The 27,799-nt window shown below is 42.2% G+C and overlaps 1 protein-coding gene across 6 annotated transcripts in view; it reads right to left on the bottom strand.

The window, feature by feature from the left end:
* The window catches only part of AGPAT4 (1-acylglycerol-3-phosphate O-acyltransferase 4), a 68,060-nt gene extending 43,221 nt beyond the window's left edge, over positions 1-24,839 (bottom strand). Inside the window, exons 1-3 of one of the 6 annotated variants that reach the window (XM_064708679.1) lie at positions 24,733-24,839; positions 14,986-15,106; positions 10,605-10,835 (exon numbers count right to left, since the gene is read on the bottom strand). In XM_064708679.1, the coding sequence (XP_064564749.1) occupies positions 10,605-10,782 (178 nt within the window). In that variant the 5' untranslated portion in view covers positions 10,783-10,835; positions 14,986-15,106; positions 24,733-24,839. Of the gene's footprint in view, positions 1-10,604; positions 10,836-14,985; positions 15,107-15,512; positions 15,535-21,866; positions 21,883-23,873; positions 23,896-24,732 lie in introns of those variants that run through there. The other 5 variants (XM_064708681.1, XM_064708682.1, XM_064708680.1 and 2 more) reach the window with 5 other exon arrangements.
* Between the last annotated feature and the right edge of the window lie 2,960 nt (positions 24,840-27,799).

The following is a 27,799-nucleotide window of genomic DNA, read 5'->3' as shown; positions in this document are numbered from 1 at the left end:
TCCATGCTTCAAGTTATAAAGCAACCATCCCTTCAGAAGAAAACAAAAAATAGCTGCATACTTCAAACATTTAATTTCACAGCTTTTGTCTGTCTTTTATCCTGACACAATCTGCCTGCAAAACAGCTTCTTCTCTCCAAGTTACACAGCGTGTGGAACAAAGCCAGCCTCACAAGTACAATGGGTTTAACACACATACAAATCTGCAACAGTCAGTGTTTTGAAATGCTCTTTTCAAACCCCTTGGGAAAATTAATTATTTAACAGCCACGTGTCAGAGATATTTGTCTCACATCTGAAGGCTCCTCTTATCCTTCTTCCCCAAGGAATTTAGCAGTACTCCCACTTTTCAACAAACCAGCAGCTCCTGGCTTGGTAACAGGCCCAGTCAGCGCAGATAACAATCAGCCAGGCATTTCCTCCTGCTGCTCTATCCAACCTGAACAGCCCACAAAGGTCAGCACAAAGCTCCTTGTTGAAGGGCTAAGGAAGCAGTGAAGGGAGCAGTAAGAGTGCCCCTCCAAACATAACACCGGTCATCAGCAATGGCACCCTCCCAGACAGACAAGCTAGTCTCAGAGGTTACTGCTACTAGCATTTGTTTTTCATCTCAAGGAACAACATCCTATAGAAGTACCCACCTGCAACAGGCACTGCTCATATATGGAAGCAGTCAACCTTCCTCTTCCTTTTTTAAGTCTTCCTTGCTTAAAAATGCAATCATGATTACAGGAGTTTTGTCCAGCATGAAAATGACACAAGTTGGAAATAAAGGAGAGACTCCAGCATCCTAGCTCTATATGCAGGTCAAAGACAGCATTATCATTGCCACACTATTTAGGATAAAGTACTCAACATTATTTCCCACTTTCTAATACTGTTCACAGGAACCACCTTTGAAAAACAGTCCTGAAGATTCCTATGGCACTCCAATTTCCTATGCAACACAGGAGGAACTTAGCATACCACTGCTCTTAAAAGAGGTCCACTTCCCATCTCCACCTTTCCAATACAGAAAAATAACTTTTCAAGGACCTATTTACCTGGCACATACACTGAGAAACACCATAGGACAGCTCTTTCCCAAAAATATTAAGTCACTAAATACAACAGTGTAACCCATGCAGCTTGGGTTGTTTCTGGGACATTGTTTGCTGTTCTGCTCACCCGCACTTGCAAAATTATCTGTTTCTCAACCATCATTTGATTTCCACATAAAGAAATCTACAGCATCTCAAAGATTCATGGATATGCCATTCAAGTTTTTTGACTTCTCACCTGACAACTGCATGTACCAAAAAGAAGCTACAAGCTATCACTGTGCAACCAGAGAAATTTAAATCCCCTTTCAAGAAACCCTGAATTTTAAGCATAAATTAATGAAGAGCCTGTGAAGACATAGGAGAGACAAGCTTCATGGTAACTTTTAATCCAAGCAGAAATTTTCTGAACTCTTTTTATTCAAAAATAATTATGAAAATACACTGTACTACTAAAAGGAAAATGCACTATGGTCTCAATTTTAAACTAGATAATTTAAGTACATAAACATAAAGAGGTATGTCAGCTATTTTGCCTGTATCTCCCTCCTTTCATGAGCACTAAAGAAAATACATGCTCAAATTATAACGTTATAATTGATATATTTTGGTGGGTAAAAATATAACCCAATCCATACAATGCAAGCATTTTTCTGAATACTGCAAGCTTAACATCTCTTTCTCTATTTTTTGTCTTTGTACAAAGAATAGCAAAAGTCTCTCATATAGGCCTTAGAAATAAATTATATGAGTTTAGAGGAAGTAACAGATTCCTTAGTTTTCTATAGTTAGATTTCCAGTTTAGAGTCCTCAGCAAACTGCAGTGGATTAGCACATTGCACATCTTTAGAAGAGATGCTCTATTGGCAAAGGGAAATACCAGGAAAATGTCAGAGAATGGTATGACACTCCTAGGAAAAAGGAGAAAATCCATGACGACAGGAGTAGCTCCTTTACAGCAGCAAGGCTGTATTAATGAGAGCTCCTGACCAAAGCCTCCCAGCTGCAGTTTTCCAAAACACAAGGGTAAGCTCCTTTAGAAGTGCTATCAAGAAACTGAGTTAGTACAATCGCTATTTATATTTCCCAACACAGGCAAATAGAGCCATTCATTCATCAAAACCTTTCACTAGCAGTACATATTGATCTGGGGATCATTTAAACAGGGTCATATAAGTACAGCATAAGAGCAGTACAAAATTTAAGTACAACGAAAAATCTCTCATGTATTAGGAGATTTACGGAAAGAAAACTTTACTCTCAAAGAAAGCCCACACCTGGAGATGCAATATACAGGAGATTCAATTTAGAAACACAGCTAAGTGAACTTAGAATCACAAGAGAAAAGAAATGTTAGTTATTGACACTAGAGCAATTTGCTTGAGTAAAGAAAAAGCACATAGAAGTAATGTACTAATAAAAGTGTGGTAACTGAAGAGCAAAACAATCTGTACACAAACAATTGCATTGTAATCTCTTTCTGCTTCCACATTTTGTTTCAAATGATATTTTGGCAAGGAACAAAGTGGGTCTGGAAAACAGATAACTGTCTTTCTGAAATCAAGCAGATGAAAACAATTTTTTGCACACATTTTTATTTGGCTTCTTACTCACAGTTAAAGGATTCCTCCTTCTGAATATGGTGTTGGATGAAACATGTTTAAGCATATACTACTCCAAGATGGATGTATAGGAAATTCAGCAACAGTCTCAGAAGTGAGAAAACAATACAATCCTTAAGTAAGAAGCCTTAATCTGAAGGTTGCAAGCAGACAGCAGGAAACAAACACCTAGCCACAGAGAGTGCCAAGCATGTGCACTCAGAAGCTCCTTCATCTAAAGTGTCACACTGAAAAACCTCAAGTATCTGCTGAAAGAACATACTGGTTCCTACTGGCATGGAAATCCTCCTGCAAAAAGTAGTCAGATACCAGATACTTTCACTGGCCCGGCTGCAGCAATTCTTGTTACAGGATGACCCTGAAAACCTACCCCATGAAAACTTGCTGGTATGTGACTATGATTTTGGATGAGGAAGAATCACTTGGACACACATTTCCAGGGGTGCACATTGCCCAAAAGGGAGTGGGAGGGGGTAGAGGATGCAGCAAACCAACAGCAAATGAGACAAGACAATGCACCTCACTTGGACATTCCAGCAGCAGATCCCTTCCCTGACTGAACACAGGAGAATTCAGAGTTCCCACAGCAGTCCTTCCTATGGAGGTACTGTGCTTTCCTGGAGAGGGCTGGATTACTGCTAGTTTCTATTTGCTTGTAACTGCTGATGACTGAGCTACTCTGCTTCTTTGCATGTTTCCACATCATCAAGGGACTATCCTTCAGTTCCAGTATCATTTCAGCAATAAAATAAGGCCTATAGCTTAAATGGGGTTTCTACAAATATGAAATGATCTTTTGATTGTGATATTCACCCTTAATGAATAAACAACTGTAGCACCAGAATTACTTCAGATTCTGTGCTGTCATAGATCATTAGATATCATGTTCCTGAGTTACGCTGTATCAGATAGAAATACTTTTGGGTAAACACTTCAAAATTTACCCCAGTTCAAGAATCGATGAAGCTTGCTGGCCAGATCTAATGTTTAACAAAATGTGCTATAATTTTTGTTATTTGTGATGCTAGACACCAAACAGAATGCAGTTCACTGACTGCTTCCCTGCCACCTCTCTTTCCAGTCCGCAGACTATCAGCATCACACTTCTTCAGGAATCTGATGCAAAAAAAAACAAAAGGAAAATGAAGACAAGTGACCTCTACAAAGGCTCCAGCAATAACAAAATAGTATCAGTGACAGTGAAGATGCCCTTTTCATTAAAGATCAGACTAAATGCCTCTCTAGCTTTTTACTAGTCTTGTGTAGAAAGCATCACTATCAAAAGTTTTTTTCACATTCATTTTCACAGAAAGCAGTCCCTTTCTCCTGAACTGAGAGCTGAGCAAAACAGATCACATCCCTTGCAGGCTGAACTAGGAACTCTGGTAAAGGTCAAGCACAGGTGTCATTCAAACACACCTTCAGCACGCTCACACAGCATGCCTGCAATCAGCACAGTCTTGTGTGATCTATTCAAGCTCACTGACAAAACTTGAACACCTATGAAAACTGAGTAACAACACCTGCAAGGGGCACAAAATGAGAAGGACTGAAACGTTATTAATTCATACAGTAGGTTAATGACAGTAGGGAAAATATGGAGGCATATGCAAGGCACTGTAGAGGACTTACTCATAGCAATTAATGCAATTCCACAAACACAATCTGGAAAAAAAGTCCAAGCTGTGATGGATATGGCAAACACACACACACACATTACATATTTTATCTTACTCTACCAGCAAAAGAATGGAAAATCTGGTGCAGTGATTGCTCCTTCTGTCTTTCCAAATTAAAGCAGAGAAAGTCAAGGTTTGGTCTCAATGGAGAATTGTTCAGAAAACTAGAAGTGCTGTCGTAAGTACAAAACAGGTATAGAAGGGTATTAGAAAATAGGCTGAAGGAAGACATTAATGAATTAGAGTAGATGACACTTCAGGGTAGATGATTTCCACTAAAGTTTATTTTTTCTAGAGTTTATCTACATTAAAATTAACATGGGCATTTTCTTAGTACACTCTATTTCCACATTTATTGCCACAGCTTGGCTTGAGAGAAAAGAGAAGGCTAAGGAGATGGTCTAGTTTTCTAACAGTTCAAATCAACATCTTCCCTTTGCAAGACTATAAAATCTGGCCTCCAATTTTCCCCCCCACTAGTTGTAAACTTTCCATAACCTTCACCAGTGACTTCATATGGACGTGGAGTGTGGAACTAAGATAACAAAGGCTTATGTAGACAAGAACTCTTGAGAAAAATACATTTTGCACAGATTACTCAAAACAACATTTCAGAGAGGCTAAGAAAGCAGTCCTAAGTGTCCTATGAAAACTCTTCACTATATCAACATTGACAAGCATAACTCAGGTTGCTTTATAAATAAAATACTATAGGACTGTGTCAAGGGCACTGTGCCATACTTTGACAATAGCAGGCTGCTTCCTCTGCAGCATAAGATGGTTGTAAACAGAAGTGAAGGAAGAAGAAAGGCCTACTTCTCTGGGTACCTCTTGCTTCCCAGCCCTTCCCAACTACTTAACTGCACCAGACGCAAGAATTCTCCCCCCTGCCTCAGCACTATCTCCATACAAACAAATAAAATAGCTGAGGGCTCCTCTAAACTCCAAGAAACAAAGGACTGAGGATTAGCATGGCCCTAATACTACCAGAAAGCCTTGTTCACATATTCAGTCCTCACTGCAAAACCTATAGTTGTACACAGAAGGAATTAGCTTTACTGTATAGTAACAGTCAGACAAGATGATGAAACTTGAAGTAGTTCTCAATTTCCTCTGGTTCTGTTTCTAGGAAGTTCAGTTATAGGAAGAACCAGTTTCCATCTTGTTTTTGCTGCAGTCAATGAACAGGCTTCAGGGCACCCCTTTCAGTGCAAACAAGGGCCTTCTGCACAGCAGGATCTACAAACTGCAGCCTACATAGTGTAACTTTACCCAGAGGTGTAATAGCATCCCTTTCATGGCATAACAATAGGTATTAGTACTACTATAATTTATTTATGAAGGCAGATTAGAAGCTAAGCTGGTTGCTTTTAAGGCCCTCGTGCACATGTCCACACGACCATGTCATTACTGCCAGGTGTTCTGTTTATGCAACCTTCACCTGGTGCACAGTCAGCAGGAGGCCACTTTGCCACTCACCCTGGAGGCACAGAAGCTCATTTCCCCCAGTACAGTAGCAGCAAGAGGACAAGATAACAACACTGCTCTACTCACAGGCAAATACCTCCACTCAGCACCTCTAAAGAAGCCACGTACCCTGTACGTGTATGTCCCACTCTCACGGTCTAGGCACGTGTCCTGAACAGTCCACAGGATTCCAGCAGAGTCTTGTGCTTGGCCTGGGGCTGCACTTCAACAGCCAAGCAAACACAAACTGATTTGGGAAGTACAAACCACTTTCCACTGCCCAGCAAGCTGTGCAGCCATGTGCACATATGGCACAAATCCCAAGACTACCTGTTCCCTCGATGTGTTTGGCCAACTGTGCAAGCTACTGCAAAAAGCTGTGTGCACCCCTTGCGGTGGTTTGCTATGACATAAGAGGGAGGAGTAAGGTGTATTCCCAGCTCTTCCAATTCAGGCACAAACAGCATCTATGAGAACTGTGATGTATTCCACACTAAGTGCTTCCTACCTTGGTTCCTGTCTTTTAGAAGAAGAAACAGAGAACAAAATGTTCCTAAATTATTTAAAAATAAAACCCAAGATTGATTGCTTGCCCAACCTTTGCTCTTATGCCAACTTCCAAGCACACTTGGAATTTTTTGTTTGAAATTTTCATTGGTATCACCCTATTGAGGTTTGAGAGCAGTGCTCAGTTTCCTTAATAGGGTGCACTCTGCTGGTTTCAGTATGAGGGAGCTTATCCAGGTTGTCATTTTACCAAAGGGGAGTGGATTAACAGGCAGTTGAACCTATCCATGAATATATATTTGAAGCCAGAAAATATTTTTTGCAATTTAGAAGCCCTAAGATTTTGGTGTCCTGTTTTTATTTTGGAAGGGTTATTAGGTTCTTGTGTGTGTGGTTTCTTTTGTTCTTTGTTTGGAGGTTTTTTGGTTTGTTTATTTCAACATGAAAGAAGGTGCATAACCCTTACCAATCTTTTGGCTCATTTCAAGACCAACACAGACAAAAGTCTGTTCTTTTGAAGCTGGATGTCCACTCTTTTCAACAACACTCTTCAGTAAAGATCAAGACATACAGAGGACATAGCACTAGAACTAACCACTATTCTGTATGTATTTGTCAAATGGAATAACAGGATCAAACAGGACGTGTTTACTCATAGTAAAGTATGAGAAGTATCTTGGAGACATAAAAGCAACCCAAACTGCAATATGGGAATGGATAACATACCCATTGGAGAGCATCCTAATGTTCTTACATATTGGAGCAGGTCAGTAGAGAAGCTAAGCTCACCTGTTGACTCACAACTGGTTACAATCATGGCAATAACTTCTCATCACCAGTTGCTGAAGGCAACTTGGTATATGCCATTACACCTGCCCTGCTTCATTAAAAGCAAGTTGCTGCTCTAGTTAATCCTTCTTCCTTGTCAATTCAAATTGGAAACAAGGTATTTAGCTCTTTAACTTGCATTGACGAGAAGTTTGATGTCTGTGGCTTTAGCTTTCTGGGCTGTCAGTAGCTATGGGGAGAAGATGTAGTGCAGGTGCCCAACTCAGGGCAGAGAAGCAGCAGCCTGCACTCAACTACCTGTGCTCAACTACCACACCACAGCTACTCCATGCAGCCAGATCATGGCATGAGCCTGCTGAAGGGCCTGGGGCACAAGGCTTATGAGGACCAACTGAGGGAACAAAGGATAATCAGGGGAGACTTTATCATTCCCTACAGCTACCTGAAAGGAGGTTATAGTAAAGTGGGGGTTGGCCTCTTTTTCCAAGTAAAAAGTGACAGGACAAGTGGAAATGGATTCAAACTGCACCCAGAAAGGTTTAGATTGTATATTTGGGAAACATTCTTCATGGAAAGGCTTGTCAAGCACTGAAACAGGCTGCCCAGGATTTGAATCATCATCTTTGGAGATATTTATAAGATGTGTAGATGTGGCTCTTAGGGACATGGTTTAGAGGTGGATTTGGCAGTGCTGAGCTGACAGTTGGACTCAATCATAAGGGTCTTTTCCAACCTTGGTGATTCCATGATTCCATGGATACTTTAACTCAAGCTGGTTGATCCACGTGAACAGAGAAGCACCCCAACTCAAGCTGTACTACTCAACTGAGGACAAGTCATTAATCACAAGAGAACTTTAGCTTCCCATATGCATCATGATATCAGACAGTGCACGAGGGGAAGTGAGAATATTACATTCTTTTATTAGAAAGGAGACAGGACAAAAAAAGGTGTAAGAAAATACCACTACTTGAAATACAAAAACCTCCAACTTGCCCAAAGAGCACAGCATCAAAGACAAAATAACTCTCCAATTTCATGGAGCCATTTATCTCTACCTTTGACATCAAATGGAAAACAACTGAACTTGCAGGATGTAAGGACAACTGCTGCTTTCATTTCATTTTTCAATTAAACCATGCCTGCTCTATTTCACTCTTTGGTTGACTTCGTGACTCAGGCTGCATCAGGCTCTCAAGGCAACATGATTCTTGCCACCACCGCAAAAGCACACACCTTTATATTCTCCAATGCTGAACCTCATTGTCTCCCAACTGTAGGCTGTTTCCATAACTTTCATCAGACCCATACAGACCTCACTTATTAATCAGCAAATCAGTGGCCCCCAAAAACACATCCATTTTGATTAATTGGTCTTTAGTTCTTTGAAATAGTTTTTCAAATTAACTATTGTTTTCCCCTTTCCAAATATCACTCAGATAAGGGTGACTCATCAAATGCTAGCTTGCTCTGTTGTAAAGCTAAAATAAATGGCTTTAACTAGACATACTTTGTTCTCAGCATGACGGGGCAAAAACCTGACAACACAATCTATTCCAGTGGCATCAACACTGAAGACAAGATCAACAACCCTGAGTACAAAGCCATCTGCCCCACCAAGGACAAGCATTCAAGATTACTCCCTCTTCCATACTGCCCATTCCCCAGATCAGACTAGACTGAGATAAAATGAAGGATTCAGCCTGAAGACTGTAGAATAGCTGCTCTCTCTACACCAAGTAGCCAAAAGCAAGAATGGGCCAGAAGATAACGCATGAAAAATAATAATATATATCTATATACAGCTGTACAGTATCTTCTACATGCTATGGCTTCAAACATACACTGTGCTGCCAGGCAAAAGGTAAAAACCTGGCCAGGTTCAAAACCAGTCTCTGCACATGCAAACGAATAGCACTTGCAAACTCAATACTTCAGGGACATACACACAGACAGCAAAAAAGAAATTTTTCACAAAGAACATCTCACCATTACAGAAATAATAAAACAGCATCCCAAATTTATTTGGGACTATACACTCTGACACACTTGAAATTTAAGTCAGAAGCATGTTTCAAAAATATGCTTTGAATCGTTACTCATCAGAGTCACTGGTGAAAGATAAATAATGCCTAGTGACCCCCAAGTTGAGGCATGTGACAAATTTCTACCTCACAGCTGGTTTTGAATACTAACAACATTTAATAGCAGAAAAGGTTACTTGAAAGAAACCATTTTGCTGCATTTCTTCAGCACAATTGTTAAATGCTGTATTGGAGGGTTGTTTTCCCCAGTACAAAAACATCCATAAGTCACTTAGCATTGACAGTGACATCACACTTGGGTAATCTGTAGGGAGCAACAAAGGCATGCATTTTTCAACAGTTTTCTTCTAAGAAAGTACTTCTGAGGTTCAGATAGGCCCAGGGAAATCTCTCTGGAAGCTGGACACATTTAACAGCACATTCCTCAATACTGAATGTGCGTACATTAGCATTTCTATAACACTTTCTGTGAAGAATTCTCTCTGCTGTACATTAACGCAGTTATGTGGAAGTCAGAACGAGCAATACAATAAAATTGCTGAAACTGCAGTTGCAGCTCTTTAAAAGCAAATATATAAGCAAACTGATATTAACAAGAAAACTGCAAATGCTCTGATAATTGACTGTTGTCAGGTGAAGATTCCACTACACTCCCTCTAACAGAGAACAAACAAATGGGTACAGCTGTCACTCATTGCACTGGAATTACCTGTTTCATCAAGTGCCAGTAAACAGCCACATCTCTGCAGTCAAAGGTCTGCTCCTCCTACAACATCCTGAGCTCATGCTCCCACCTCTCCCAGAAAAATCAGTATCATTTCAATCCCTGCTTCTTTCAAATGATTACAGGCTACTTGCTGTACTCTGCATTATAACTACATGCATATACTAAATACTTACAGATGCAGCTGAATATCTGAAATCCTATTCAAAGAAAAAACAGTTTATAACTGGCCTAAGAAAAAAGCACATGAAATCAAACATTTTTCTTTTTTTTCCTGTTATTTCCCAGTCCTGAATAGGATTTGCACAGGAAACATTTAAACCAAGATCATAAACAAAATCATGGGTGATAAAAAGATTGAAAACATTATTGGAAGTGACTGGTTAACACTGTAAGCCTACAGATAATAGCTGAATAGCTGAACTTGCTGAGATGCATTACTAGGTCAATATTTCTCATTTGGTTTTAGGAAACATGATGGATAGCCAAATGAGAAGCAATCTTAGTTCAACATACTGAGTCAAGGAAGTATCCCACTAAAAAAGAGCAAAACATTTCAGCACTAGAAGACATTTCATCAAGGCATACATTTCTTCATACAAGTACAGGTGCTGTAGAAAGCAGACATGACCTTTATACAGGCTTTAAAATTCAGAAATTTTCTACCAATTCCCTCAAGGCAAAATATAAAAATACTTTAAAAAAAAAAAAAAAAAAAAAAGAAATCTTACGGCTTGAAATGCAGTAAGCCAGCCTGCAGTTGATCTTCCTGAACAGTTGCTTGTTGATTGGCCAAAGTATAAGTGTAAAGAGTTGAATGAAGTTAATGATCAGTCCTGACACTATAAATATGTAGCAGATCAGAAGGTGGCAAATGAATTGCGACTTCAGAAAGCCAACGATGTCCATGATTTGCTGAGAAAGCAAGAGGATACCTTCAGACACAAAATTCAGAAGACAACCTGCAAAACCAAACAGTATCAGCAGTTACAGAGTGCATTTATCTCTATAGACTGACTTAAAACAAACTTCATGCTTACACTTAACGTTAAGTCTATTGTAGGAAAAGCCTGATGCCAGTATTTGCAAAAGTTACAACATAAAGAGAATACTGTATTTGTGAACCAATTTACATTTGGCTTTGGAAACAAATTCTTAAATTTCAATCTTAACTCTGCAAAACCTGTGAACATACGACTCCACTCCATGGACTACAATACTCTTCTATAAGGTTTTTATTGATAAAATACGAGCAAATATTTTGCTTTGAACTACATAACAGTTTTGATATGAACCTGTATTTTTATTTGAATTGTTTGTACTTCATGAGACATACACTGTCACCTCTGTAATCTTCAAGAACAGCTCCAAAGTAAATGCAAACTTTAGAGCTTGGTTAGGAGATGTGCTTTTCTCTACAGGCCATGGTCCCCAAACAAGAGGCAGCAGCCCCTTAATTCTAGCTGTATTGTCTTCTTCCCCTCTCATACTCAAATTACATTTGATTTTGGCAAGAGAATAAAAGCTTGGCTATGCACAATACGTGCAATTTGTTCAATTATTCCTTGACACTGATTCTGTCAGTTATAATCCATAAACCCAGAAATGAAACATCAATAACAGTACTAACCCATGACCCAGAAGTGTTTCCAGAAAGCAATCAATTCTCATGTTACTTGTGATATGTTTGTATAATTTTGGAAAGGTCCAGTCCAACCTTAGTAATTGAGCATTCAGAGGATATGTATTCTGACCTATCAAATATTGCACTGACCTCCCCCACCATCACTAGAATGAACACACATCTCTCAGTAAACACAACCCCCGAGTAGTCTGAATACAGTTAGACAGGAGGTGCTTCTGCCTTCCTGTTCCAGTCCTGCACTGCTTCCCACTTGGAGGCATGGAAGAGTTTTCCCAGGGAGGAAGCCCTGAGACAGTACTTCTGAATGTGCCAGTCACATGCAATAACAAAACAGCAGATGTCAGCAGCCTAGGGAATTAACTGATGAAAAAAATCTTTATGCCTATCCTTTTAGTTTATATGAGACCCCATTATGTGAGGCACTGAGTCTAGATCAGTGACCTGAAACATTTCTGCTACTGCCCTTTGCTGACTCTGCTCGCCACATCAAAGAGCACACACAAGATTTGCTGCAGAGCCTTCGGAAGTTATTTAGCCAGATTTTCAACCACAAAGCAGATGAGGAAAAATTTAAGGAAGACAATCTGTATTGTTGCATAATTTATATATAGAGTTTATGGCAGTCCCAAGCCTATTATTAGCAGACAAAATGTGCCCTTCTGTTCCCTTTATCTTGCTGTACTATTCAGTACCACAGCTGACACCAGAATGGTAGAACAGGCCTCTATTCATTGTAGTAACCACTGTCATGATACTCGCAAAAAGCTTCTCCAGCTTTAACAAACCCTCCTATTAAAGCTATAATTCTTAGGGTGGCAGACAATTTACTAGCTTGGGCTTTGACCAAAGGCTTGGTTTTTGAAAGCCAAGCAGAATGAGAAATGTTGTCTAGCAGGAACCACTGCTATGTTTCTTCTCCAATCTGTCCAATGAACACTCAGAAGACAAAGCCAAACAATTAAAAATAAAAAGGCAGAAACTTTCTTTAAAACAGTCAGAACAGAAGCAACCAGCTACCTGCAAGCGGATGGTTTCAAAGACTCCACAGTGTCCAAAACCCTGATGACTGGGTTTATCCTACTGTCCTTGGCTAAAAATGATCAGAAAGTTTTTTTGTGCTAGTCTGGCTGTTTAATTCTATCCCACAGAATCACACTAAGGTAATTCCCACAGATCAGTAAGCCATGGGATAAAGCACAAAAACAGCAGCCACAAATAAAGACCAGAGCACTGCTTACTCAGTGAAGACCTGAAAACTCACTATTTGATATAATCAACATAAATCTACCTTAGAAAGCAGATGACAGATAGACTTAGTAACAAAAATAGTCTTTTTGTCCACCAATTAATCCAGTAATTTTTTGTTACCTTTTTGTTATAACATATGCCAACTTTATTAAAATGTTACATTTACGTGAATCATTTACTTCCTGCTGCGTCTTTAAAACTTCACAGAAATAAAATAAACGAATATGAGATAACCTTGATAAAACATAATTATTGCCTTACAATTTTATTAAGCCACAATGGCATGTCTGAAAGTAATTAATTCCTCACTTTCCTACTTTAGCCATCAAACTTCAATTTGGTGAAGCTTCAGAGAGCTGTTTTAAGGCAAACTAAATCTACTTAAGCAGTACCATCCAAAGGCAGCTAACCTAACTTGCTTGCAAAAGGAACAAGAAATGAGAGACAGTGATTAAATGATTTTTTTTCAAAAAGTGGGAACTACAAAGAGAAATTTTCTCTTTTGACTACCTATAAAATATGCAACCTAAACATTGTATATGGAAGTAGCTAAGTTTCTATTTCTCAGACATAAACTCATAAGATTATTTTTCTGTTTTCATTACCCAAACTCCAAGAATGCAATTTATTCTTGGTACAAGTAACAAAAAAATCAGTTCTGATCTTATGAATGAAGTCTAGAAACATGCATTTAAGAGTCCACAGGAATACCTTACACTTTGTCTAACAATCCTCCTGGGTAGCATCAACATAACACCAGTTTAAGTGATAAAAGATTCAGGTCTTTAATTCTTAATCCATGATGCTGGTTTAATAAATTAGTGATTTCCTTATAGATAATGACTGAAAATTACAGCAATCTTTTAAAAACAAAAGGGCCAATCAATGCATTTTCTCAGAAGCTATTAAGATCAGAATGCTGCCAAGAAGCTCTCTTCTATCAAACACTCCTTAAAGTTAATTAGGAGAAAATGGCTAGCTAGAGCATCTAACCCAGACAGAGACATTCTTTATAACACTTTTCCTTTGGACACAGAACAGAAGACTCAAACCTCAAATGTCTGTTTAGGGACCAAGTCAGCAAGCATCTATTCATGTGACTAAGAGGTCACATGTTCAGGTTTAAAAGCAAATTACATGACTGTTCATTCTAACTCTTTTCTCTCCAATTCCCAATCTTCAGCAAGATCCACTGTGTTTTCTACTTCAACTACTGTCAGCATTTCCTTCTGCTTAGACTAACTGACCAGGAGGTCACAGAAGCGATAGGCCTAGTGAAGAACTCTATGCCAGCAGAGGCTGCTGCCAATGAACAGTTCTATTTCATACTTCCAAGGCAGTAAGTGTTTTGAGACTATAACTAGAGATTTCACAAAAAACTCACAACTGTTTGCACTTTTAGAGAAAGCACACAAATGAAGCAAAGAAGTGCCACCCACTGTTTCCAAAGTTCATGTAGTATATAGAGTTAATGGAGTGTGGAAAGCAACATGGTATGTATCTGACAGCATCTAGATTGAGCTGATATCACCCACTTAGAAAGAAAGGCAAGTCAGCACTATATCTTTTTTTCTTCAGTACATATTTCAAGCTTTCATGAAAGTTTTCACTTTTATCTAGTCTTTGATTCAGCGTTCAAATGCTTTGTTGCAAGTTAAAAACAACCAACCGGATGATGACGCCTATTCTTGCATTTTGTCATCTAAACCAGATTCTTGGATGGAAGAGTTACAAAGACTATTATGAAAATATGCTCAGGTCAGATTAAGCAGCTTCAGTTTAGTGCCTTTTAAGTCAGTACCAGTTGCCACCAAAACCCCTGTATTTGGCACTGGTGAGGCCACAATTGAGTACTGCACCCGCTTCTGAGCCCCTCACTACAAGGACACTGAGGCGCTGGAGCACCTCCAGAGAAGGGCAACAGAACTGGTGAAGGGTCAGGAGCCCAAGTCCTGTGAGGAGCGGCTGAGGGAGCCGGAGGTTTTTAGCCTGGAGAAAAGGAGACTCAGGAGTGACCTCATTGCTCTCTACAACTCACTAAAGGAGGGTGCAGCCAGGTGGGGCAGCCTCTTCTCCCAGGCAACCAGAGCCAGGACAGGAGGACACAGTCTTCAGCTGTGCGAGGGGAGGTTCAGGTTGGACACCAAGAGGAATTTCCTCACAGAAGGGGTGATTAGACATTACAATGGGCTGCCCAGAGAGGTGGTGGAGTCACTCACCTTGGAGGTGTTTAAAGGAAAGACTGGATCTGTCACTCAGTGCCACGGTCTGGTTGACATGGTGGTGCTCTGTCCCAGACTCTGGACTCGATCTCTGAGGTCTTTTCCAACCTCACTGATTCTGTGAAAAGAGCACAGATTGCAGCACTGCATATACATCAGAGTATATTTTAACAGTGCTGCTGTACATGAAATACATAAGCAAAGCAAGTCACAGGAAGCCCTTGTGCTCTTCTCTTTTGGTCAGGGAGCACCAAGCTAGCAAAAGTGAGGTTGCATCCAGGTGTGTATTCATCTGCAAGGAGACTGTGTCTGTACATGCCACACCAAAAAAACCCCAAATCTGGAGGAAGAATTATCTATTTGCCTCATGCTTAATTAGGGTTTGAATCACTTTCTACCTCCCCCTAGAGCATTTTTTCCACTGCCCTTCTTTGTTATCAGCAGATGATAAATAATATTAAACTTCCCCAAGTAAAGTCTGTTTTGACCATGATGGTAACTGGTGAATGACCCCCTGTCCTTACCTCAACACACAAACTTTTTGGTCCTGTTTTCTTCCCTTGTCCTGCTGAGGAAGGGGTGTAAGTGAACAGTTTGATGCAAACCAAGTCAGCCAAGGTCAACCCACCACAATTTCTCCAAAAATTCCCAAACTGGGGAATAATTTGAGCATATTCTTAAGATGCTTCCCTAAAGTTAAGAGAACTTAGGAACACTTTTAGATTTTTAGGAGTCCAGCATTACTGAGCTACACATTGTTACAATGGAGAGATCAATCAGTCTGGCTGCTTCAAAAGCTGAAGAATACATACCATCTACCAGCAAGATTTAGAAGTTCAAATTTATATACTTGCTCTAAAACTGACTTACTGTTTATCTTCTAGTGAGCAGAGAGATGATTTGCATAACAGAGTGTCAACTGAAGAAATAGAAGTATTAATCTGGGAGTTTTCAAATGGTTATTGCAGCATAATACTTTCCCCTTCTCCCTTTTAAATTTTCTTCCTGCTGTGATCTAATGTAGGGAAAACAGCTACACAAACTCTGCATGCCTACCAGGACACAAGTCCTCTGTGTACACATACCTTACTTGCAAAAGGCATAGCAGAGCTCCGGTTAGACTCAATGTTTATACAGCAAGGTGAGGAGGATGACAGCAGCTCGAGAGAGGTATGCATAGTCTGGGAAGGAGCGGGAAAGATGGGGAGCAACTGCCCAAGTTCTGGTGAGAAGCAGTTCAGTCTTGCTCCTTTTTCCAGAAGCATGAAATACTCAGGGAGAAGGGAGATGAACTTAAACACATATCAATACAAAACTCCTTAGAGATGCAACATTTAGAGACTGCAGTGCTTGATGCTGAGAGGAGGTATTTATTTGGAAAGAATAAATCCCTTGAAGTTAAGCACTTCTGTTCCAAGCTTCTAAAGAGATCCTCAAAAAATACGTGAGGGTGAAGTATATCAGTTATCTCGGGTGCAGAACATGAAGTTCACAAAAATAGCACTGGAAGGCAAGTTGCTTCTTTCCAAAATGCCAAGTGCTGCTGTTCAACTGTTTCCCACACAGATTTCTGTACTTTAATACACTCATATATATATCTACACATACAAATATATATAAAGCAAAATTATCTGCAATTTGCTTGGAAAAAATAAAGAGTTGCATTAAGATACTCAAGATGTAGATGAATTTATCAGAGTTCAGTCTGAGAGTTCACAGGGGACCAGTGAGTTCAGGCCCTCTGTTTCCTTTCTTACTTCATTACTTTAACTTGGTCCATTGATCTAACAAGTCACTTGCACAGATTACAAGGGCAGCACCACACAAAAGTAAAACTTAGGGACTAAGCAAGACAGCAGGACTAAATAGTAAAAAAATGAGAAGAAAGTATACAGAGAATCTAAGCAGGATGTGGGATATGCTGTCACACTAACAAATCAACCTGGATATTTCCTCAAAAATGACTGAGGTGAATAACCACAAAGGGTGTATGACATGCAACTACATCACATGCTCACAGACAATTTAATATTTGTTTTCATGGACAACATTAAGTGGTTAATCAAAGGTAACCAGACCCACATGTTACTGTCATCTGGCACTCTATAAAAAACAAACCCCTACAAACATGCTTGCACAAAGTCGCTACAATGACTTATGGCATCCTGCAAAAGTGCAGGTGCTTTGTTAAATTACTGATTCTGAATGTTTGCAACAAACAAAGCCTTATCAAATATAAACACACCTATGTATGTCCGTAAGCAGAGATGCTTTTGCATTTATGATACATGAAATTTTGAAATTTTGTATAGAACAGTCACGGACAAATTGGGGAAACTGTTCATTTGAAGTACAGAGATCAGAGTCAGTCTAGTTAGGGCACTGATCCTCAATGCACAGCCTAAGAAAAATCTCTCAAGGGTGAGATCCACACCATCAGTCCTTACACAGGAAATGAACACATTAGAAACTACAGAGGCAGCAGGGGCGGTACAGCAGGATGCTGCCACCTGCACTGTAATAATCACCCAGCATCAAGGGCACACTCATCACATCTACACTGGGCATTTCAGGAACAGATCCAACACAAGAGTAACTACTGAGTTCTTCAGTGGTTGTTAGAAAAACATTTCTTTTAAAAGAGCCCAAATAAATGGGGGTATGGAATAAGGCCGACAAAGGATTACTCAAGAGCTGGTAAAAAACAGGGCTGCTTTTTAAAATTGTGCTGGGAGTCCAAACATTCCCTTGATAAGAGATAAGCTTTAGAAAGAAGGCCACTCCTATGAAGGCTCATAGCTTATGCCACTGATTGCCCTCACCTTGTTTTAAGAACTATAAATTATATTCACAGCAACACAAAGAGCCAGCACAAGGTACAGGAACTGCTTATACAGTCTCAAGAGACAAAATACTTCCCCTGCATCCAAACCACGTTTACGTGTGAGGCAACACAGAAACATGGATCACATTTACTTCAAAGCTTCAAATATTTAATCCTCCTATTCTTACCCACAATGAGTTGCAAAGTTAGATTATAAAAGTATTGCCTCCCAACTCCAGTCCTGCAACAGACAAACACACCTCTAACATATAAGCCGTTGTATCCAGGCAGAAGAGTTTCATATCCTCTAAGCAGACTTAACATGAGCACATCCATTTCTCTATGCAAGATCAAATCCTTCATGTATATAGGATTAGAAAGAAGTTATGGATTTTGTCCATTTTTTGCCTGTACTTATCCATCTCATTTGACAGAAAAAGCTACAGCCATTGAGAAGACACTAGTGAAATAAACCTAGAAAGATCCCTGTTGCTGCTCCCCTCTAACGTCCCATGGTAGAGAGCTTGTGAAAGGTACACAGTAAATCCACAGAACAGCCAACAGCAGAACCACAACCTGCCACTTCCCCAGACTCCAGCTTTCAACACAAAATGGTACTTTTCACACTCCTTTGCCTTCTTGCCCACCCTCACATCTGCCTTGAACCTTTTGAAAGGTCACACACAGAGAGCAGAGATGGAATGGACACATCGCACAAGGACCTTCAGCAGAAGCAGATGCTGCCATGGGTATAACTGCTCCTGCACAACCCAGGATGTATGTGCTGATCTAATGCACTCCGCTTTCCCTTCCTTTCTCCATTCCTCAAGAAATCCAAGTCAAGTATTCAGCAGCTTGGATGGTTCTGTACCATAAACTACAAGTTTACAACTTTAGCACCAAGTGGGCACTATTACGTGTGTGCACACAAATACAAGTCTTCCCTATTATTCTGACCCTTAGAAGGAATTAAAGGCATTGATAGATGCTACAAAGACATCAACTGGAAGATAAAAATCATCAGCATTGGGAAAAGGGTAACTTTCTTTCCTCACTTCCATATAAAGATTTCTTTATATTTTCTGATATTGTGATTTACATTTTAGTAATTTTGGGTAATGTATGGGTAATTTTAAGCCTTTTTCTAGGAGTCTAATTCCTAACTTATGTGGCTTTGTTGTTTTGTTTATTTAAAAAAACCAGAAAGTGCAACTACAGTGTAACATAGAATTTGTGGCAGCAAAAATCTTAAAAGTTGTGGCAGAGATTGGGCATAAGTCCCTGAGCTGAGAAATACATCACGGTGACAGCACTGCTGGTTTCAAGCGCGACTTCCACCACTGAGCTGTGGGCCATAACAAATTTTCTACTGTCCCCAAAACCCCAGTGCGACAACTTCAAACGTGGTGCCTCTCTCTGAGCAGCTGTATGGCCCCTGCTGGAGACAGCCACGCTCTCCTGCCTGCCAGGTCTGAGCCCTGCTGCCACAGATGCAACAGGTACATGGCACAGACCCCATTCTTTGTGCTTCCAAGTCACACAGTACGAGACAACAGCACTGACCTTCTCCAGGAGGGAATCCAAAAGCTTCCAGTACAAATCACAAGACATTGTTAACTGTGCTGGAAACAAGAAGTGCCATTATCTGATTACAGCTCCAAGTGAGCTGTTAGGTTTCTGTACCTTCTGTGACAGGAGACAGTCTCCTTCAGCTAAGCCATTTGCATATTTTTAATTAATATGAAACAACATTAGTATGCTCTTTGAATACTAAGGAAACACTACACAGAAAAAGATTCACAAGGCCTTTTTTTAACCTTTAAGTATTGATTTAATTTGTCTGTATTCTATCATATGATGCTGAAGAGTATAAAGCAGCTGAATCTCTCTTTTATGAAAATCACATCCCAAAACTGGAAATGACAGTGCATACAAAAGATGTAGCCACACCAAGACAGAGATACGCAGGATATTAGTACCTATCCATTAAATGCTGTTTAATGATTATTTTTGTAAAAAATAGCTTAACTGAAGAATGAAGCTTCCAGATTTATTATTCAAATAAAACCAACTCCTGCCCCAAAGACCTAACATCCAATACTTAAAACATGTTATAGCTGAGATGTGGGTGGCATGGGTCCAAAAAATAAGGTGCCAGCTTCAGTGAAAGGCTCAGATGTACCTACACAGGAAACAACCAGACATCCAGATGCCAGGTAAAAACCCAAATAAACATGGTGACAGCTTTACCCACATATCAGCAGCCACATTCTACATCAGTTTTCGCTCATCTCTGCCTCAGGAGTGTTCAGAACTATTTTGCCACAGCATGAACTAGGAATACTTTCAACCTCCTCATTCTGCCTGACCATCAGTCCCCTAACAGCCTGATTTAATTTGAGAACTTCAGAGAATAAAAGCCTTTATCACGGGCACCAGTAATAAAGGGAGGTTTCAGTTTGGATCCGATTCAAAATCTGTTGAAGCCAGAAGAAATCTCTCAAAAAGCTTAAATTGTCTTTGTTGTTTAGCAAACATCATGACTCCAAAACAGCTAAATGTGATGCAACTAATTAATGATGCTGGATTCTCAGCACCTACAGCCAGGGCTAGTAAAAACCACCTTAAGCATCCAGCAAGATCATTCAGAGACAATGTTTGATCTGACTGCAATTACTTTACTGGATGGCAAGTGTACAGATGTTAACAGCTTCTAAACATGCAGCTAGAAATCCAGGAACGTTTTTATAAATTTTGCACTCAACTAAGCATTATATACATCAACACCTACCTGGATTTTCTACAACATCACTGAGTAACTGCATGTACCCAGGTCCTTTTAAAAGCCTGGCTCTGAGCATTTCTCCTGCTTACTTTAAGTATTTTGAGATACTTTTACAAGGCTTAAATACAAAATGAAGCTTTTTTCTGTCTTTTTGGGTGAAATGCAGTATTTATGCACACACCCAGAGGCACAGGCATGTAAAAAACATGCAGTGAGACAGAATCACAGAATTAACTCCTGACGAATCACCTGTGACTCGAAGGGGGGAACCTCATAAATTATTCAAGAGCAATTGTAGTCTGCTTGCAGGCAGAATGCTTCCAGACCTTCTGGAAGTGCAAAGCAGTATCTGCAGTAATACTATTTTCCAAAATGCTCAAAAACATGGTAAGAAGCAGCAAACTACAATGTGTGAAGACACAGATAACGTGGAGACAGTGAGAGAAGCAGGACACAGTTTAACTTTCACAAAGTAGCTGTCACTTGAAATCATGTGCCATTTCCACATATTGACTCCCCACAAATATATTTCTTTCCCCGTCTTTAACAGTAGGTGTTGAGTCTTATCCTTTTTCCAACAGAAGAAAAAACCTGCATTATCTGCCAACCGAACCAGCATGGACAAACCTTTACATCCACCTGGATCCTGCTGAGAAGCCATGACTGAAATTTAAGTTTGTTGGTACAATTAAAAGGAAATCTAGTGCACATCAGAGGTTTTTCAGATAGTAACAGTCCTGCATGCAACTGAAATCAGCGTGCTTGTCTTTGCCTGCAACTCCTAACCTTCTGGGAAGTAAACCCTCTCTCAGTGACCTCTATCTCTGACTCCTTTCCAGCCTACGACTGGTTAATTACCTTTCCCTGTTCCTGTTATTTATGCTACAGTAGAAACCTCAAGCTGGGTCAGCCCTTTTGCAAGAAGCAGAAAATGATTTCAGTGCAAAGCTCTTTGTGGCAGAACATAACACGACAGACAGAAGGGCAGAAAGTCAAAACAGTGGCCTAAGAAGTAAAAAGGCTTTAAGTTCAAGGTCAAGAACAGACCATTAGCAGGACCATAACCCAGCATCTCCTGGTGGGCCCACTACAGTTGCTACACTGCTCTGCTCAGTTCCTAACACATAGCTTATGTGCCTTTTCAGCAAATCCACTGCAGCTATCATACTTCTCTCACGTTATCAAAGAGGGGTCTTTGCAGCATCTTCATCCTTGCCACAACACACAGTTACTCTCATTCATTTTAATTTCATCCTTCTCTGACCTTACCTTGGACCCTATCTCCTTTCTAGTTCGAGGCACTGGAGGAAGACAGGGGAAAGCACGAAAACGAAGTGAGTCAGCATTTCTGAGCAGCACACGAGCATTAGTCAGAGCTGATGAGGGTACTCAGCACAGTCAGATGTTAATTAGCCCAAGACCACCAAACAACAGACTGGTGAGCAAACTTTCCCAAACATCTCAAAATGAATCACTGGGCAAGGCCACCCCACAGATAAAGCACTTCAGGGAAAAAACACACCCTCAGCTGCCACAACCAGTGCTGAAAGGCATCGAAGCACACAGGGTACTGTTCTGTCACATTTCTACTCCCCTTACAAAATGCCCACTGCATTCAGTACAGCTGAATCAAACACACCTGATGAGACAGTTGCCCTGACTGGTATAATGCTCTCCCTAATAAGCAAGGCCCACAGCTGCAAAAGCTTTTCCTGAGTAAAGTACATTTACAGTGCCTCACTATGCACTGTTGCCCCCCTGCTCCCTTATCAGGACACACTGACAAGTGTGTCACAGACAGCAGTACTAGTGATGATATCCACTAGGGAAATGGCGTTCCATATCATGCAGCAGCAATCTGAATTCTTAAAATTTAAGACTAAATTACTAATACAGGGTCTAAGGTTCACACGTGCTCGTTTGCAACACAAGAATAGTACCTTGCTACTCTCAGCACAGCTGCGACAGTGTCTTCCTGCAAAAAGAGATTTTAAGGGGTATTGTGCCCAGTCTTCACCTTCCAGCAGTAAAATCAAGGGTACACAACAGAAAAAACAATCCACCCCCTTCAGCAGGGCAGAGTACAGCTGTAGGATTCTCATCCATCATCTGCAAAAGACCCTTTCTCCTACAGAGCTCCTGTCTGTTATGGTACAGTAAGTCAATTAGACTGTGAGTGATGTACAACCACGACTCCAGGAGAGCACACCTCACTCGAGAGAGATGAACACTGCTTCAGCACCTCTGCATTTGTGCTGGACAGAGCAAGACTTACTGTAAAAACAACCTCCCACCAAAATGACACCTACTGAGCTTCAAGAAACACAGTTAATTACTGTACTCTGGGCGCAGCATTCTCTGTTCTGTGACTCTGAGCAATTGCTAACCTCTCTGTACAATTTCTCCACTCCTAGAATACGTTACTTCCACCTTGTTGTGTGGCACTTACTAAAATCTTTTACAGTGCTTGCCAACAACATAGCTAAACTTTACTTAAGAGCAACCTTTATCCATAAGCAGCTTGCAGTGTGTTCTTTCTTCTCTGTAGGCTTCCCAATATATTCTTCCACATGAAACCTGGCCCTGATATCCATAAAACACAGTTAAGTTTCATTTTTCAATACAGCTTATCCAGGCATTGTTAATGCAGCATTAACAGGGAAGAGGAAAGCTACACATAATATTTACACAAATTTCTAAAGTGAGTAAATATGTGTTTCAATCCATTGTGTTTGGAAAACCACAGTATTGTACCAGATACAACCAACTAGAGAAAGAAAATGACAGCAAACATTTAGAGCACATCAACTATTCTACTGATCCATGTAGTCTTTACACCGAAGTAGTCCTGGCATATATAAACAGACTTCTGAACGTCTACACCAATCTTATCTTTCACATGAGGAGTTAGAGAAAACAAAAGGCCGCAAATTTCAGCTTAAGTTGTTTCTCAACAGTTTCTCTACTCCAGCAGTTTTTAATTCTTTTGCTACTCACTCTAGCGTTAAGTCATTATCAGTACAAGCTGAGGCTACAATCGCCTGGTACAACAACTTCCTGGGCCAGAGGCATCATTGCTTTTAAAAAAATATGCTTAGGTTTTTTTGTTTGAGAGTTTCTGGCATCCTTCTACCTCATTGTAAAGCATTTCCAGTTTTCATGTAGCAGCAAGGCTGCTCTCTCCCACACAAGTACCTGCATAAGGTACATCATTCTTAGATGTCTGCACAGGGACTTAAACCACTACTTTTAGAGATGTGTAACAAAGATACGGACCAGAAGTCTTGGGGTGACATTGCTGAAACAGACTCTTTCATGGGCTGTCTTTTCAGTCGTTCGAGTGAGTGCTCACTTGTTGAAATAAATGCTAAAAAGCATCACTTGTTATTTAAATAACGTTCACCACACGGTATCAGCCGACACACCTTAACTCAGTTCGCGGCCATTATTTAATTCCGCTTAAACATCTTTATGAACAGACGCCGATAGGTGAAAGGCAGAGCTCCTCCAACACGTGAGCACGTCACCGGGGAGGCACACTGCCCCTCTCCCCGCCTCAGCTCACCGACTGCCGCCTCGAGCGACCCGGGCCCGCCCGCTCCGGACCCCGCCGCGCCCGCTCGCTGTGGAGCGGCGCCTTCGGGGCGATGGCACCGGCCCGTTCCCAGGGCAACCGCACCGCCCGCCCCGTGCCCGGCCACCGCCAGCCGAGCCGGGCGGCCAGCCCCGAAGGGAAAGTGGCAGGGGCGGCACGCCCGCCCGGCGCGGCAGAGGGGGCTCGGCGGGGCTGGGCCGCCGTAGCTCCGCCGTTTCCACGGAAACCCGGGCGCGGGCAGAGCTCGCCACACAAAGGGGGCCCGCAGGCGACAGGAAAATTCTCGGCGGCCGCGGGAGAAACGGCGCGGGTCCGGGCGGAGGAGACCCAGCCCGGCGGCAACTAAATCAGGGAACTTGTACGCGCAGCCCACCGCCCGCCTCTCCCGCCCGCCCCGCCAGCGGCTGCCGGGGGGCGGCAGCGCCAGGGAGGGGCTGGCTCGGGGCTGGTTTGTCCGCCCGGGGCAGCGAAGCCGGGCGGAGAAGAGAGGGTGGCCCCGCACCTGCGGAGCGCGGAGGGCGCCAGGGGGAGAGCACGTACCTGGCGCCGGCGGGCCTGGGCACGCGTGCCGCGCTGGGGCGCCGGGAGCGGGCGGCGGCCGAGCCGCACCGGCTGCCACTACTTTGCACGCGGCGGGAGCGGGCGGGCGGCTCGGGCGGGGCCGCCAGGCTCCACCCGCCGGGCGGCTCCACTCCGGGAACGGGGCCCCCTCGCCTTCCCTTCCCGCCGTCATCATGTCACTTCCTCCGGGGGCGGTGGGAAGGGGCGACCCCTCCCCGCACCGGCCTCGCCCGACCTTCGGGGCGCCGCCGGAGCGGTGCAGGAGAGCTCCCGGTGCCGCGGCACGGCTGAGGAAGGGCCGCGGACTCCGAGGAGGGACGGGGGAGCCGGGCAAGCGGCGGCCGGGGGAAGGGGCGCGGCGTTGCGCCGGTCCCCTCAGCGTCGCCGGCGCTGGTCGGAGCTGAGTGCTCGTCATCCCTTCCCGGGGTAAACGCGGGGTGATGCGCACCTGTGACTGTCTGACCCTTCAAGTAGAAACCGGGCAACAAAAAGGAGCTCCACGGCCTGGATGCTGTGGAAAAAGATAAATGCCGTGGCAGCCATCCAAGCACCGAGTACCCTGACACACAATATTCACTCTGTGTGACAACGCAAACATTTGCTGCCAGGCTCTGATTGTGGGGTGAAAGGCAGCTTCTATGAATAGAGAACAGCAGGAACTGAGTCTATTATAAACACCCAAAGCATTGGAAGGTGATGGTGACTGGGATGACACATCGCTGGGACAGCACTGTCAGCTGCTGGGTGTCTGGTTATAGCGGGGCTGGAGGGCTCCTAAGGCTGGGGGCTGGCAGGCGATGAGCTGGACAAAGCAAAGCCCTGTTACAGTCCCGGTCCATACCAGCCACATAGAATTCCTGTTTATCTTCAATATAAGATGAAGGCAAATTAAACACCCGTCGTGGTTTAACTCCAGTCAGCAGCTACTGGCTAGGCATCAGTCAGTGTCTGCTGAGCACTCTGCTGTGCACCACTTGTTTTTCCAAGGCTTTATTCCTCTTTCTCCTTTTCATTACATTTATCGTTATTGTTGTGATTATCATTAGCACTATTGCTCTTAGGGAGCAGCAATAGCAAGGCTGCTGCTCAAGGGAGGAACAGCCTGGAGCTGAGGGTGGCCATGCCACAGGCAGTGTTTTCCCTGGCCAGAGCGCTTTGCCACAGTACCTGAGCAGGGCAGTGGCAGCACTGACGATCCTGAACAAGATGCAGCAACAAAACAGTTCTAAAGATTGTACAAAGAGCAGCAGACAATAAGCCCTCGGGTAGAAAAGGAGCTACAATAGGGTTGGGAAACAAGGCAGGAGACCAAACCGAACACACATGTATTTACTAGAAAGCTCTGACAGGGACTAAAGGCCACACCTGGGTTTAAGTGGAGCTCTGGCCCATGGGCCATATGTGTGTGGCTCCCAGGTGAGGCTGGTGAGGGCTATCAAGATGTAACTGTGCCATCAGTGCCCTGACAGGTTCCCGCTGATGGGGTGTGTTGAGTGTACTCTTCAGGAGGTCAAGATGTAGTCACCTTCTTCCCATTTGGTCATGGAGGAGTTGAATCTAGCTCACTGGATGCTGGGCTGTTATGTGGTGAGAGATTGGTAAAGGGAGTTTCTCCAGCCGTATTTTAAAACTCTGACCCTGTGGCTGCATTTTGAAAAAGGGCTAATTTCAGGCAGAGGGAAAAAAAATTAAAATCCATGAAAGAGGCACTTAATTATGGAGAATGGCTGGGTTTGTAGCACAGCCATGTCCAAAGCATCCCCGACCACCTACCTGAAGTAGCTTTGTGTACTACACATACAGATTCTTGGGATATTACTCCAAGGTATCTTACTCAGCCTCTAGGTAGTATCCTGAGAGCCAAGACTCCAAAAATCATCACTCTGATGCTGAGTGTGATAGTTTCTCAACATGTTTTACTTAGTTTTCCTTGAAACCAAACTCTCTGCAGCTGGTTATTTGTATGTTCTGATTTTCTGTGAAGCCATAATAAAAATCTGTCTTCTTGCTTTCATTAGTGTTAAGCTGCAGCTGAATGTAATAGGCTTTATGGACATTTTACATGTGAAAAAACTTTCCACTGGAGGGGCAAATTCTAGTTTTGATACATCTGTTTTTCAAAAGACTAACGAGAAATATATGAATAGTAAACCCCTCTTATTTAAGTTGGGGATTGAAAGGTAAGTCTTATGAAGCTATTAGATACCATAGTAATGACTGAGACTAAAAAGCCCATAGAAAAAACTTCTGTGCTAAGAGCAGGCCTTGTGATGCTCTCACTGAGTATTTTATAGGTGATGGAACAAGGAGGACAAAAAGGAATCAGATTCTCTTTCTGTAAGCTCTGCCCTCCAGAGCACTGAATGGAGTATGTCTCAATTTTGGCATTCTTTGTACTGAGTGCTTGGCTTGCACCCTCAGTGCAGTTTTTTCCTTGTTGCTGGTGGGTATGGCAATACTTTATTTGCATTGGGCAAGATTGAAGAGTTGAACCAGGCAATGATGTGTCCCAGCTATCCATCACTGTGTGAAATGGGTGATTTTCAGTGAGTTTTCCTGGAAAAAAAAAAAAACATAACAAAAACATGATAACAACAACAACAACAAACCAGAACCACAAAAACAAATCCCAAACCACCCTTGTCTTCCCCAGTCCCCCTGGGCAAGGTGTGCACTCCAATCGGTGAGGAAGCCAGCTATCTATCATGGCTGAAGCAAAATTACTTGCTTGCCCAACCCAACCCTGCTCACCACATGCACTTTTAAATGACTTGTGAATTTGACTTCAGAAATTTTATTGCAGGCAAAAGCTCCTGGAAAGTTCTGCAGGGCCACTTATGCCAGCGTAGAGGAAAGAGGCAGCACCCCTGCTTTGGATGCTGCCAAACTGATAGGGTGGATACTAACATAGGGATATACTGGGATACACTGCCATGAGCAGCTGGGCTCAAGAGGTCCAATCTGCTCTTGCTGCATGTCTTATGGTTAGAATCTCCAATATCTAATAAGGTGTGGGTTATAAAAGGCTCATTTCCTTCATTTAAAA

This window comes from Zonotrichia leucophrys, chromosome 3, assembly GCF_028769735.1.
Source record: "Zonotrichia leucophrys gambelii isolate GWCS_2022_RI chromosome 3, RI_Zleu_2.0, whole genome shotgun sequence".
In the NCBI taxonomy this organism is placed as follows: domain Eukaryota; kingdom Metazoa; phylum Chordata; class Aves; order Passeriformes; family Passerellidae; genus Zonotrichia; species Zonotrichia leucophrys.
This window is presented reverse-complemented; position numbering and strand designations above follow the sequence as displayed.